At 41.0% G+C, this 15091-nt stretch overlaps 1 protein-coding gene across 15 annotated transcripts in view; it reads left to right on the top strand.

The window, feature by feature from the left end:
• Window positions 1-11389, top strand: part of LOC125970552 (cytosolic carboxypeptidase 4) — a 104922-nt gene extending 93533 nt beyond the window's left edge. For 8 of the 15 annotated variants that reach the window (XM_049722938.1, XM_049722942.1, XM_049722937.2 and 5 more), the window contains 7 exons: window positions 1231-1411; window positions 1844-1973; window positions 3891-4022; window positions 4170-4232; window positions 4682-4795; window positions 7113-7267; window positions 10759-11389. In XM_049722938.1, the coding sequence (XP_049578895.1) occupies window positions 1231-1411; window positions 1844-1973; window positions 3891-4022; window positions 4170-4232; window positions 4682-4795; window positions 7113-7267; window positions 10759-10918 (935 nt within the window). In that variant the 3' untranslated portion in view covers window positions 10919-11389. The other 7 variants (XM_068651026.1, XM_068651025.1, XM_049722940.2 and 4 more) reach the window with 7 other exon arrangements.
• Window positions 11390-15091: the final 3702 nt, after the last annotated feature.

Raw genomic sequence — 15091 nt, forward strand, 5'->3', positions numbered from 1 at the left:
CGCACGCCCGGTCTTATTCTATGGAGCTCACTTCCACCTCCGTGGCTGGAAGTGCCACCTCCGGGGATGGAAGTCCATGCCGCCACACGCCTGGAAGTCAACGCCGGTGCTTGGGGCCGTGTGACGGTGAACTATTTATGTTATAGTTATTTGATATATTTTATTTCGTGTAGCAACTTGTAAAGTCCCAATGATCATCGTCACACACACATCTGGGTGTGGTGAAATTTGTCCTCTGCATTTAACCCATCCCCATGTGATTTTGATCCATCCCCTGGGGGAGAGGGGAGCAGTGAGCAGCAGCGGTGCCGCGCTCGGGAATCATTTGGTGATCTAACCCCCCAATTCCAACCCTTAATGCTGAGTGCCAAGCAGGGAGGCAATGGGTCCCATTTTTATAGTCTTTGGTATGACCCGGCCGGGGTTTGAACCCACAACCTTCCAGTCTCAGGGCGGACAATCTACTACTAGGCCACTGAGCTGGTATATGTTTTTATCGTTACAGTTCAGTAGTTGTTGGCTCGTTGAATTCTTGTTTTGTTAAATAAAGAGCCGTTTACCAAACCCACATCTTTCCTTGTACTTTAACGCTACAATATAGTTATATACTAGATCTGTGGAATAACGACGAGGCTGACGTCAGGGCGCACGGGCGGCGTTGTTGACAAAGGACGAGAAATTTGATCGATGGATTTAATAAATTGGAGTGACACAGATGGTTTGATATTATTATATAATAGTTATTTGATATATAATTTATATATATCGTTATATGGGCCTGTGGGAAATTTTGAAGTGCAAGCGCCGTCAGCGGTGCACACCTATTGTTGACATAAAGGACAATCGATGGATTTAATGAATTGGAGTGACACAGATAGTTTTATAAACGTGTTATTTATGTAATAGTTATTTGAATAACTCTGAATGTTACGTTAGGCCCGTTCTCAGCTCTTTGTTTGTGTTTATGTCACGTTAGCATACCTATCGTTTAACCTGTTGTTGCTCGTTCATGTCTGTTCTTGGTGTTGGATTTTGTCGAATACATTTCCCCCAAAATGCGACTTATACCCTGGAGCGACTTGTATATGTTTTTTTTCACGTTATTCTGCATTTTATGGTTAATGCGACCTATATTCCGGAGCGACTTTTAGTCCGAAAAATACAGTACTGTAAAATATTTTGTACAGTAAATGAAAAAAAAATCCACACACTGTCAATGTCTCTCTTTAGGTGACCGCCCCTGCATTGTGCTGTCAAGTCGTGTCCATCCCGGTGAATCTAATGCCAGCTGGGTAATGAAAGGCACCCTAGAGTTTCTATGCAGTCATGATCCAATAGCCCAGGCATTGAGAGAGACATTTGTCTTCAAGATCATCCCCATGCTAAACCCAGATGGAGTGATTAATGGAATGTGAGTAGAGAGAAATCTCATGATTTGACTGCTTATTGTTTTACAACCCCCCCCCCCCCCACACACACACACACACACACACAGAAAAAGCTCTCACATTCACTCATGATGACGTACCATCAAAAAAGCGTGAAGAGGCAAGGGATCACTGTAAATAGTAATCTATTGTATTACTATTTCAAGATCAATACAAATATTACCTCATTGTTTTACAACCACACACACAGAAAAAACTCACATTCACCCATGATGACGTACCATCAAAGAATATTCTGTTCTTGGAGATCAATTTTCTTGTACAAGAATATAAACTCACCTCGGATTCAAATGGCCTTTAAAAAAAAAATCCTCAACATGGCAGACACCAGCATCAATCAGTCAGAGGACCAAAAATTCAATTACCCTTCATTCACAAATTTTGTTTCGCCACAGGAATCGCTGTGACCTGAACAGAGATGACTTGAATCGTCAGTGGTGTAAACCAGACCCTGTTCTCTGTCCAACAATCTACCATACCAAAGGCTTCCTCTCCTACCTCAGTAGTATTAGACGGACTCCCTTGGTAAGATGAATGTTTTCTTGCTAGTGTGACACCTTATGCCAAGTTCAGTACTGTTTGTAATGGTAATCATTGATCTTGCTAATGAACATTAATTATACATAAAAATAGGGGCGGGTGAAATACCGGAAAAATGATTTTATAATAAAAAAAAAAAACACGTGCTAACCAATGTGCTATTGTTTGACGTCTTTGTACATGAAGAGATCAGTTTTGATAAATGAACATGTTTGTGCAAACAAAATGTTTTCGGAATGAAAATGCTTCATGCACACACCCCATTCAGAATATTCTGATTGGATCAAGCCCATTCGAAACAATATTTTATTCCAAAGGAGAGGCATGGTTTATGTTGATTTACAATACAATCAGCACATGAAAGCATTTATTGCCTTTCCCGACCGAGCATGTCTGTGATGTCAGTATACTCGTTTCTGTTATTCCCGGAAGCTGCCATCTCCCACGATTCATCGTCACATGCAGAAGAACGTACAGCTGGCCCCGTGTCCTCAATCGATCAGGAAGTGTTAACTCGACGTAAAAAATACCCAAATGGAAACAAATGCTTGTAGTGTTGAACAATGGTGTCTCATTTCCCTGCTGTGTGTGTGTCAAAAACACAATCATATTTTGACCTCAGATGTTGACATAACAAATATGGCACGACAATACATTTAGCACATTGTGTGCTTATTTTGTAGGGAGCTCGCATAGTTAAACAATGGTGTCACAATCTAGTTGTCTGTATGTGTGTGTGTGTGTGTGTGTGTGTGTGCGGGCGTGCGTGTGTGTGTGTGTGTGTGTGTGTGTGTGTGTGTGTGTGTGTGTGCGTTTGTGGGTTAGGGTGCGTGCATGTGTGCGTGTGTGCACGTGTGTGTGCGTGCGCACGTGTGTGTGTGCGCACGCATGTGTGTTTGCGGGCGAGTGGCTGTGTGCGTGCGCATGCGTGTTGTTTGTGTGTGTTTGGAACTTATGAGATATGCTTGCGATGCTATTTGTCCCGCAACACTTGTTTGAAGAGGGTGTAACAGAACTTGTAGTTCATAAGTATTTAGCTAGGTTCATAACGCAAACAAATACAACCCAAATCGGCATTTTTTTGTCTGTATCTACTTGTGTCTGTTTTTTTCTTTTTTCATGGAGGTCTCAATAGCTCGCGATTTTTTTCAAATCCGACTTGGGTCGCTTTCAATGTGGTTCTAGATCTCCTGGCGGAGCTCAAGTGAGTGCCACAGGGGCACTGGACCCAACTGAAATATTCTTGACATACCAGCTCTGCCAAACCCCTGAAGCCGACTCACCGAACCCCTGGGGTTCGATCGAACCCAGGTGAAGAACCACTGCTTTAGGGTGTCTCCCAACTTTTTCCAGGAATTCCTTTCAACATTTCCACCCACCTCAGCAGGGAACACATCCATCCATCCATCCATCCATCCATCCATCCATCCATCCATCCATCCATCCATCCATCCATCCATCCATCCATCCATCCATCCATCCATCCATCCACCCATTTTCTATACCGCTTGTCCCCACGGGGGTCACAGGCGTGCTGAAGCCTATCCCAGCAGTCATCGGGCAGTAGGCAGGGGACACCCTGAAGTGGTTGCCAGCCAATCGCAGGGCACCCAGAGACGAACAACCAATAGCACTCGCACTCACACCTAGGGACAATTTGGAGTGATCAATCGGCCGACCAAGCATGTTTTGGGGATGTGGGAGGAAAGGGAACATATAATGAATCTTAATCAGCAGTTTTTAAGAATTGTTTGGATATGCAAAAACATTGCTTTGTTTTGCGGACCCCCTGAGGTATCCATAGCCCCAATGGCCCCCCAAGGAATAGCTGTGTTTCAATCATAATGTTATTTATTATTGTTGTGGTACAAGATTTCAAGATGTCTATTTTACTTCTATCAGGTCTTCTGTGACTATCATGGCCACTCTCGAAAAAAGAACGTTTTTTTGTATGGCTGCAGTATAAAGGAAACTTTATGGCAATCAGGTTCTACATTTGACACAGCAGCACTGAAAGAAGACCCTGGATATAGAGTAAGACAAGTTGTGCATGTGTTGCAAAGACCATTATAGTGATGTAATTTTTACATAAACCTTATCTTTTTTTCTCTGCACACAATGCTTGAAACGCCACTGTTGCATTGAGAGTTCAAACTATTTTGTTCTTTTCACTTTTTATAGACTATTGCAAAGGCCTTGGATCGTATTGCACCAGCCTTTTCTTTTAACAGCTGCAACTATTTGGTAATAATCATAACTTTATTTGATAAGTCCATGTTGCATCATTTGTCAGTCTGATCAATTAATAGTAAACATAATAAAAACCTCCTCTACCTTATACAACACCATCAATCAGAATTTACAGCTACAGCTACAGCTAATACATTTCTGAAGTATTTTAGTCTTTTGCCATGACAACCACAAATGCATAGTGCAACCACATATAAAGTGGATACAGTTTTTAAATGATTCATCTTATTTTTCTTTTAAATCACAAAAAAATGCCGCTTTTGCATCCACTGTACTTGGGTAGGTAGGTAGTTTTGCGTCAACATTTACATGTATAAGTGCATACAGTATAAGATCATGGGCCGATTTCTTTAAAGTGACAAAATAAGCTACTTGATAGTTATCTGTCCTAATAGTTCCCCTTTCTGTCCACTTTCTGTATATTACTAACCTGATATTCTCAGGTGGAAAAATCTCGTTCTGCCACTGCCCGGATCGTTGTCTGGAAAGAATTGGGCGTGCTGAGAAGTTATACCATGGAAAGCACTTACAATGGTTTTGACCAGGGAATATACAAGGTTTGCAAAGCACTTTTAGTACAACATTCGTAATTGTGAATTTATCTAATGTGTACCTCCCTCTGAACTGAACCCTTGACTGGAGTGAAGTGTACTCAACGACTCAGCATGACCATAAATAATAATTTTTGTCTATTTGTTGGAAAAATGTTATTTAAAGTTAAAGTCCCAATGATTGTCACACACACATCTGGATGTGGCGAAATTTGTCTCTGCATTTAACCCATCCCCGTGTGATTTTGATCCATCCCCTGGGGGAGAGGGGAGCAGTGAGCAGCAGCGGTGCCGCGGACGGGAATCATTTGGTGATCTAACTCCCCAATTCCAACCCTTAATGCTGAGTGCCAAGCAGGGAGGCAATGCGTCCCATTTTTATAGTCTTTGGTATGACCCGGCCGGGGTTTGAACCCACAACCTTCCAGTCTCAGGGCGGACACTCTACCACTAGGCCACTGAGCTGAGCAAAGAAGACAACTCAGAACGTGGACTGAAAAGACAAAGGACAGAGAGAGAAGGCGGAATGATTTGAGAGGGATGAGAAACCAATGAACAATCTGAATTAGAGGATGATTTGAAGTAATAATACAGTGTGTAGATAAATTTCAACAGTGCATCCAGAAAGCTCTTTCCACACTTAGTTACATATGTTACGGACATATTTTAAAATGGAATACATTCAGTTGTGTCAAGTTCTAAACACACTACTGCATAGCAATTACATATATTTTTTTTTCAAATGTATGCAAAATCTTTGTGCATACTCATGTGGACATACTTCTTCGCAATACTACTTCTAATAATACTATTAATACACATAAATCTCGATTTTATTTGCTTCGATCCTACGCAACTTTCTGTCTAACCCGGTTCGGTCATGGACCCCAATTTTCTTTAGTCGTAAATACCTTTTTAAGTCGTATTTTAAATGGACGATATGAGGACCGTACGGAGCTAAATGACTGGCGCGTAAACCTTAGTGCTAGTGATTTGATGAATTTCTGTGACCAATTAAAGCGTTTGATAAGAAGTAGTCGGGCTGTTTATGACTTCTTTATTACAGTGTTACAGATAGCTAGGATTGTTTAGATTCAGAAAGGAGGAAGTTTGCGGAAATGCCTCATCCACACAATCATTCACAAGATCAGTTTAAGATCAGGGGATGTCTGAGAATATTTGTCATTTTTCACACGTCCTGAGTGTTGTTAGTCACCTAAATGTTGAACAGAGGCTGTGATGTACCAAAGTCAAATTCCTTGTTTGGCACGCCCAAACGTGGCGAATAAAAAGTCTTGAATCTTGAAGTCAAAGAGCGTGGCTGTACACAATAGTCGAATAAGTGGCTGCTTTATTCTCTCTCCCATCCAATTCACATAGCATCAAAACGACTTACTTCATCCGCCTGATATTGTCATCTGCGTATTGTTTCTCCTTTAATAAAATGTCAACAGACTTCGATGTGTGTGGAGCAAACGGACCCCTTCAGCTGCCCAACAACAGGCCTGACCTAAATAAACGTAACAAAGGACCCATTCGGCTGCCTAAAAAACAAGACTTTCTATACAACGCGCTTTCGGGGTTAACGCGATTCCCAAATTCTGCACCCCAAAGTCAGCGTAAAATTAGGTGCACTAAGAATGCATATGATAATTAGACATTGCTTTTGAATTGTTCAACAAAATTATTGGGAAAAAAAAACAAGCTCTTGAAACAGGCTTCGACAAAAATGATGGTAACCTTAACTTAATATTTTGTTGCACAGTCTTTTGAAGCAATGACTTATCAGAGAGAATTTTGCACCTCTCAGCAAGCGTTACGGCCCATTTTTCATGAGAGAACTGCTCAAGTTGTCCATGGTTTGAAGGCCACTTTCTCCACACAGCATTTCCTTCCTTTGAGTTATCCCATTGCAAGACCCACAACCTGTTATTGACATTGAGCACACATATTCAAGGCAACCAGTGCCAGACAGAGATGGAAAATCCAGGTGCAGAAAGTAAAAACCCTGCACTGAGTGGCTTCGGCCACAGGTGTTTCCACTAAAGAGAAAGCAAGTTCATTTACCTGGCGGGTCAGTTAAAAGGAGGACATTTGTAGACTAACCCGTGTTTTGCTCATTTCCAGTTACTTCAGATTGGTTTCTTATAATTGCATTAGAATGTTTGCACCTTTGAATTATCCTACCTGACTTCAACTGTCAACTACTGTAATGTTAATAATAGTAAAATGTTTTCACCCTGGTTTGTGCAGTACATTTTCTTGTGTGCATTAGCAACCAAATACATTTTTCGTCACTGCCTTTGTGTTTGTTTGTGTATAGGGTCTTCAGACAAGAACCAGGGAGCTCGAAGAAATGGGAATGAAATTTTGCCACAGTCTGCTCTCCCTGACTGTAGATACAAGGGCCCTTTACGGCAGAAGTCTTATCAACCACATGAATCCGGGACATAACGTCCTTGATCATAAGTCACACAAGTAAGATATGCCCTTAATTTAAAAATATGATGTGTTCTGAGGTGAATACCTTGATTTAGTAAACAAAATTTAATACACTTTGTGCTGGTGGGCTAGGCTTGAGTGTCACAGCTATCAATCCATCCATTTTCTATACCGCTTGTCCCCACGGGGGTCACGGGCTTGCAGGAGCCAATCCCAGCAGTCATTGGGCAGTAGGCGGGAAACACCCTGAGCCGGTTGGCAACCAATTACAGGGCACACAGAGACGAACAACCATCTGCACTCGCACTCACACCTAGGGGCAATTTGGGGTGTTCAATCAGCCTACCAAGCATGTTTTTGGGATGTGGGAGGAAACCGGAGAAAACCCACTCAGCCAAAGGGAGAACATGCAAACATGGAATCGAACCCGCACCGTCCTAACTGGCGGACATGTGTGTCATTCCAAATCATTAAATCCATCGATCAAATTCCTCGTCCTTTGTCAACAACGCCGCGCATGCGCCCTGACATCAGCCTCGTCGTTATTCCACATATCTAGTATATAACTATATTATAACGTTAACAAAGTACAAGGAAAGACGTGGGTTTGGTAAACGGCTCTTAATTTAACAAAACAAACTTCCAGGCGTGTGGCGGCGTGGACTTCCAGCCACGGAGGTGGAAGAGAGCTCCATAGAATAGGACAGGGCGTGCGTAAAAGCCATGTCCGAGCCCCATCCACCGTCCCCGGACAGTCACCCGGCCGAGCGCCAGCCCCCGACTTAAATTCACGGAGGTGAAAGAAAGCTCCGTAGAGTAGGACCGGGCGTGCGTAAAAGCCATAATAGTTTTTCAAACCTTCTGTGTCACTCCAAATCATTAAATCCTTCAAACTCTTCGTCCTCCGTGTCACTTACAAAGCCGCTAATGATGCCGGTAGTACGTGGGGCCCTTCGTCATCTTCGTCATCCCGTGATCGAATATTTGTCCTTTATGTAAACAACCGCCGCGCCACTGACGTCACTTGAAATTCAAATTACAGTAATCCCTTGCTACATCGCGGTTTGTTTATCGCAGTTTAACTTTTTTTTTAATTTTGACAATTTGTGAAAAAATTCATATATAAGTCGTATATATATACACAAACATATATATATATATATATATATATATATATATATATATATATATATGTGTGTGTGTGTGTGTGTGTGTGTGTGTGCGTGTGTGTGTGTGTGTGTGTGTGTGTGTGTGTGTGTGTGTGTGTACAGGTGTACAGTTACATACAGAGCCAATTAATGTTTCAACAAGACAAATTGTGTTTTTTTTATTACCGTATTTTCCGGACTATAAGTCGCTCCGGAGTATAAGTCGCACCAGCCATAAAATGCCCCAAAAAGTGAAAAAAAACATATATAAGTCGCTCCGGAGTATAAGTCGCATTTAGGGGGCAATTTATTCGACAAAATCCCACACCAACGAGCAACAACAGGCTAAACGATAGCAACAATAGGCTAAACGATAGGTATGCTAACGTGAGAAACACAAACAAAGAGCTGAGAACGGGCCTGACGTAACATATAGAGTGATTAAGGACAACTATTACATGAATAACATGTTTATAAAACCATCGGTGTCACTCCAATTCATTAAATAGCAACAACAGGCTAAACGATAGGTATGCTAACGTGACAAACTCAAACAAAGAGCTGAGAACGGGCCTGACGTAACATATAGAGTGATTAAGGACAACTATTACATGAATAACATGTTTATAAAACCATCGGTGTCACTCCAATTCATTAAAAAGCAACAACAGGCTAAACGATAGGTATGCTAACGTGACAAACACAAACAAAGAGCTGAGAACGGGCCTGACGTAAATTATAGAGTGATTAAGGACAACTATTACATGAATAACATAAAACCATCGGTGTCACTCCAATTCATTAAATCCATCGATCGTTCTTTGTCAACAATGGGTGCGCACGGCTAAGGGCGCTTGCACTTCAAAATATTCCACAGGCTCATATAATGATAGATAAACTATATTTCAAATACCTATAATACAAGCCAATAATATTATCAAACCATCCGTGCACTTTAATTCCATTAAATCCATCGATCAAATTCCTCGTCCTTTGTCAACATCGCCGCGCGTGCGCCCTGACGTCAGCCTCGTCTTTATTCCACAGATCTACTATATATTGTAGCGTTAACAAAGTACAAGGATAGACGTGGGTTTGGTAAACGGCTCTTTATTAAACAAAACAAACTTCCAAGCGTGTGGCGGCGTGGACTTCCAGACAGACCGGGCGTGCGTAATGGCCATGTCCGAGCCCCGCGCACCGTTCGCGGACAGCCACTCGGCCGAGCGCCGGCCCCCGACTCAGTAGAGGAGGACCGGGCGTGCGTAAAAGCCATAATAGTTTTTCAAACCTTCTATGTCACTCCGAATCCTTAATTCCTTCAAACTCTTTGTCCTCCGTGTCACTTAGAAATGATCACCGCTAATGATGCCGGTAGTCCTTATGTGGGCACGTTTGTATGTAAACAACTGCCGCGCCGCGCTACTGACGTCACTTGGAATAGTAATCCATTGGTACATCACGGTTCTCCAAACTTTCTTTCTGCTGCTCGATTACTGTTTTCAGCTGCATATTTTACAACTTGAAGTTTGTAACCTGCAAAATATGAGTTTCTTTTTGGTGCCATTTTTTTTAAGCCCACCCAGTTGATGAGTCACGGCCAACGGTGAAATTTAGAGCGCCCTCATCCAGTTTCGTCTGAAAATATAATTTTTTTGGGTTGTTTTATCAACGTCAAAGTCTGCTTTATCGTCGATTATTTTTTTATATACTAAGACACACAAAGAGATTGAAATTACGTTTCCACTATCCCTCGGTGAGATAGTACACATATGCATACAAGCAACACAAAAAAAAAACAAGAAGGCACAAACAATGAATAAATAAGAATGTTGAATAAATGATAAATAAACAAATAATAATAAATAATAATAATAAATATAAGAGGAGCAAAAATGGAGCAAGTGTACATACAGCAGACAGTGGACTTGGATATGGTGCTTTAAAGTGTTAATTGCTTTATTTGATGTTTTCTCTATTTTTTAGGTTTTGAATATGTTCAAGATAAAGATATAAAAGCATGTGAAGTGATCAACTATACTAAAAATAACATGGGAAGTGGTCAACTATACTTGTAAGTGATGTCTTAATGATCAAGTAAAAATTTGTGAGAAAAAAAACATATATAAGTCGCTCCTGAGTATAAGTCGCCCCCCCCACCCAAACTATGAAAAAAACCGCGACTTATAGTCCGGAAATTACGGTATATCACTCGCTGTAAAAATTGGTACTTAAGTGTTTATGAATCAGTAAGAACACATCCTTTACATGACAGACAATGTAAAAAAAAATTATTTTGTCTCTCATACAGCTGTTTTGAAGATGATGAGCCCCCATGTGTTGAAGAAATTGAATATTCTATGTTTCCTGGTCTTAAAGGCAAGGATTTGAATTGGACCTAAAAGGATGCATGGCCAACACTTGTGCAGAGGGTGGCGCTGAAGGACAAAGGACAGAAAATAAAACAGCAAGATGGTGTCATTCATTCACGACAGTCAAGTCGCCTGCTCCCTCATCTGATAACACAGATGTTTACTGAAACTCAAGATGAAAAAAGTGTGCTCATGTGACCCTTGCCAATGGGACCCCGGTCTGATCTGAGCTACAGTACTAGCACGCTATTAACTGTATCTTAGCTTTCATTACTCAACTGAGTTTGCTCACTTATTAAAGTTCAATCTGATACTATGATATGACCCTTGTGTAACACTAGCCAGATACTGTAATTGTGCCTCCACTATTCCACTCACTTATGGTGCATGATCTTCGCCCCACTAAATATTTAAATAATTTGCGTCTGCTATATTGTCATGGTCACTGTCATATTTATTGATCTACATTAGATTTTTAAAGATACTTTCTGTTGCAGTAACACAAGAAATTTGAATTTGTGTAAGAATATCTTTGAAGCCATTCTATGTTTGAATTTGTCAACATATATTTCTGACAAAAAAATTAAATGTCTTGACTGAATTCATATTGCAATAAAGCAAAAATACTACAAACCGGATTCCGTTGAAGTTGGGAACTTGTGTAAAAGGTAAATAAAAACAAAATACAACGATTTGAAAATCCTTCTCAACCCATATTCAATTGAATACACTACAAAGACAACATATTTAATGTTCAAACTGATAAACTTAATTGTTTTTTTTGCCAAATAATAATTAACTTAGAATTTCATGGCTGCAACACGTCCAGTAGAAGTTGGGAAAGGTGGCAAAAAATACTGAGGAAGCTGAGAAAAGCTCATCAAACACCTATTTGGAACATCCCTCATGTGATCAGGCTAATTGGGAACAGGTGGGTACCATGATTGGGTATAAAAGGAGCCTCCCCAAACATGCTCAGTCATTCACAAGCAAGGATGGGGCAATGTTCACCACTTTCTCCACAACTACGTGAGAAAATAGTTCAACAGTTTAAGAACAACATTTCTCAAAGCAAAATTGCAAAGAATTTAGGGATTTCAACATCTACGGTCCATAATATCATCAAAAAGTTCAGAGTATCTGGTGAAATCACTGCACATGAGCGCCACGGCCGGAAACCAAGACTGAATGACCGTGACCTTCGATCCCTCAGACGGCACTGCCTTAAAAACCGACATGAGTGTGTAAAGGATATGACAGTGTAAAATACGTCAGAGAAGACCACAGACTGTTGAACAACTGAAGCGGTTCATCAAGCAAGAATGGGAAAGAATTCCACATGAGAAGCTTAGAGAATTAGTCTCCTCTCTTCCAAAACGTTTAATGAGTGTCATTAAAAGGATAGGTGATGTAACGAAGTGGTAAACATGCCCTTTCCCAACTTCTACTGCACGTGTTGCAGCCATGAAATTCTAATTATTATTTGAAAAATAAAATAAACTTTATGAGTTTGAGCATTAAATATGTTGTCTTTGTAGTGTATTCAATTGAATATAGGTTGAAAAGGATTTTCAAATCGTTGTATTTTGTTTTTATTTACATTTTACACAATTTCCCAACTTCAACCGAATCCGGTTTGTATTTGTCAATATCAAGTGATATATTGCAGGGTTACCATTAATATTTCCAACTCGACTTTTGGCATCATTGGGCCTTTCCAACGCCAACTCGTTGATTGTGGATCATGCGACACGACAATGTGTTATGAGGTTCCTGCAAAAAAAAATTTGGGGCTTGATCTCAAAAACTGTTTGCAAAATCAAATTGGTCCCATAACCGGCTCATATCTTGTAGTCTAATCCAGGGGTGGGTAAATGTTTTGATTTGCGGGCCGAATTGGGTTCGAAATTTTGACTGGGGGGCCGAACCAGGAGCAGATGGATGTAGTGTTTGTGTGACATAATACAAACGACATGTAAACGTCATTGCATAAAATGTTTTGGCCTTTAGTAGGTAGTAAAGCATAGATATTCAAAAAAAGCTTTTGGAAAACAAATGCATTTATTAACAGCATTAAAAAAAAGATTTCACCAAAAACTATTATCAGTTATTATGAATAACAGTTTCCCTCACTTCAGCGCCTGCAGGTCAGATTTATGAAAGATGTTTATCTTATGAGGCGAAATCACATCAAACGGCAAATATTCTGACCAAATACATCATGTTGAAGAATCAGTGAGAGAATACATCTAAATAAAGTAATAAAGAAATCAAAACGGCAACACGGTGACGGATATCTGAAAATCAGAGCAGAGCTTTAAAGGGCTAGAGACACCGGTATATGTATAAATCGTTTTTAGTTAGCTTATGGGCTTATAAATATAAATTGACGCTCGAAACAACGAAAAGGAAGCTGTTGCTCTGAAAAATATCATTTAAATTTGCCGCACAGACGAGTTTGACTGCACCGAGCCGCCAGCCGGAAGTGATGTCTCATGACGTCTCAAGTTGTACGCGTTTAGCTTCAGTGAATGTAAACAAAAAGAGAAGAGGGGCCAGCGCGGAGACGTCGGGCCAGGTTTGCGGCCAACCCAGCTCGCCTAGCCGTGCCTTCCATTATCCTGGCGTACGTTCGTTCGCTGGACGACAAGATGGGTTGAGTTCGCCTGATAGGATCCACGAACCGGACAGTGCGTGCCTGCTGTGTGCTCGTGAGAGAGTATTACAATGCCCTAGGCTTTGATGTCTATTCATATGCAAATGAGTTAGGGGTCATAAAATTTTATGACCTTTTTATGACTTGTTATGGTATCATAAATCACCCTCTTTTGAATTGTGGCGGGGTTGGGGGCATCAAGATGGCGCCAGTCGTGACGGCGCCATCTTTGACTGTCGCCATTTTGGTTTGCTGGCGCCATTTTTAAGATGTGGATATGTATGGGCATGTATTTTTATGAATCAAGACAGGTGCAGCACCTGAGCTAGCTTTGCTAACAGTCCCTCTGAGCTACCTTTGCTTCCGGCCCGTACGTGTGAGATTGAAGGAGCCTTTTTGTTGAGAAGGGGAAGGGAGGGGGGTGTTTGCGACAGAGGCGTCATTACAGTCATTACAGCTGCCAAAAGTTATCTGAAAGAGAAAAAAATCAAGGTGTTGTCACATATAATTTGAGAAACAATAGCTCAGCCAAAGTTATCTGAAAGCGGGAGACGCATGTAATTTGGCAAACATTACTTTAGAGGATCAAGGGTTTTTTTTGGTTGAGAAAATCATTGAAGTGTCGCAAGGTGTTGGTGCATAATTTGACAAACAATAGTGGAGTCGGCATTACTAGGACCAGGTGGAATCGTTTAACTTTGGAGGGAGACAGACGAAGGCGTCTGTTTTTTATGCATGCTGTATAAGTTTAAAACATATCCTGATTTAAAAAATGAAAAACACAAACACGTGATACACAGAGGTGTGGTTTGGGGGAAGGGCCGGACCGGTTGTTCATATATTTACGTGAGAGTATCGTGCTGATAGTTCATAGGAAAGAGCTAAAGCTGTGGTGTTAAACTGCAAACCTGAAGCTCAAATCATGATAGCGGAGACACCGGTCAGTATCCATCTTTGCCGTAAAGGCCCTGACGGTTTGCTAGACGCTCCTAGGAAGAAACAAATGTATCTAAGACGTATGCAACAAAGGCCTACAGAAAAACTTGAGCGGAGCTGGCATCTAACACCACAGACTCAATGGGTATTTAAATTTTTTTACGAGACTGGTGAGTTGTCTTTCTTTATGAGAAACCAAGAGAGCTCTGGATCAAGCAACAGCAACTATGTGCAGGCCCATGCATTTGGTACTCTGAACTCAAATGATTGGGGTGTTTTAAATCAACTCCTGCCAGAGGTTTTGACTGAATTTCTCAATGAATACGGGTCAGAAGGTGAGCTGAATGCAACTTGGATTTCAAAAATCACAGCCGGCGGGAGATGTTTTTTCCGGCTGAAGGTTTCTCCCCAAACTGTTGATGGGGCAGAAGATGGAGAGCTAATCGATTTAATGTTTCTAAAACTTGAAGCGTTTAACAGTGAATGTGGACTTTTCCAGACAATTTTGAATATACCATTAACAATGTGGTATGAAAAGATGCAAGCATATGGGGAGAGTATTACGGGGCTTTTTCTATCAAGCCGTGTCTGGACAAACGTCGTCGGAGTGAAACGTAAACTGGCTTTAGAGTAACCCTTACTAAAAAATTAAGTTTAAACTACCCCCAACACACTAGACTGTTCCTCCTCTTACCCCCCCTCTTTTTCTCACCTGCAGTCACAGAAAAGGTGGGGTTATAGTCATTAG

The sequence above is a fragment of the Syngnathus scovelli genome, chromosome 6 (assembly GCF_024217435.2).
Source record: "Syngnathus scovelli strain Florida chromosome 6, RoL_Ssco_1.2, whole genome shotgun sequence".
NCBI classification, from domain to species: domain Eukaryota; kingdom Metazoa; phylum Chordata; class Actinopteri; order Syngnathiformes; family Syngnathidae; genus Syngnathus; species Syngnathus scovelli.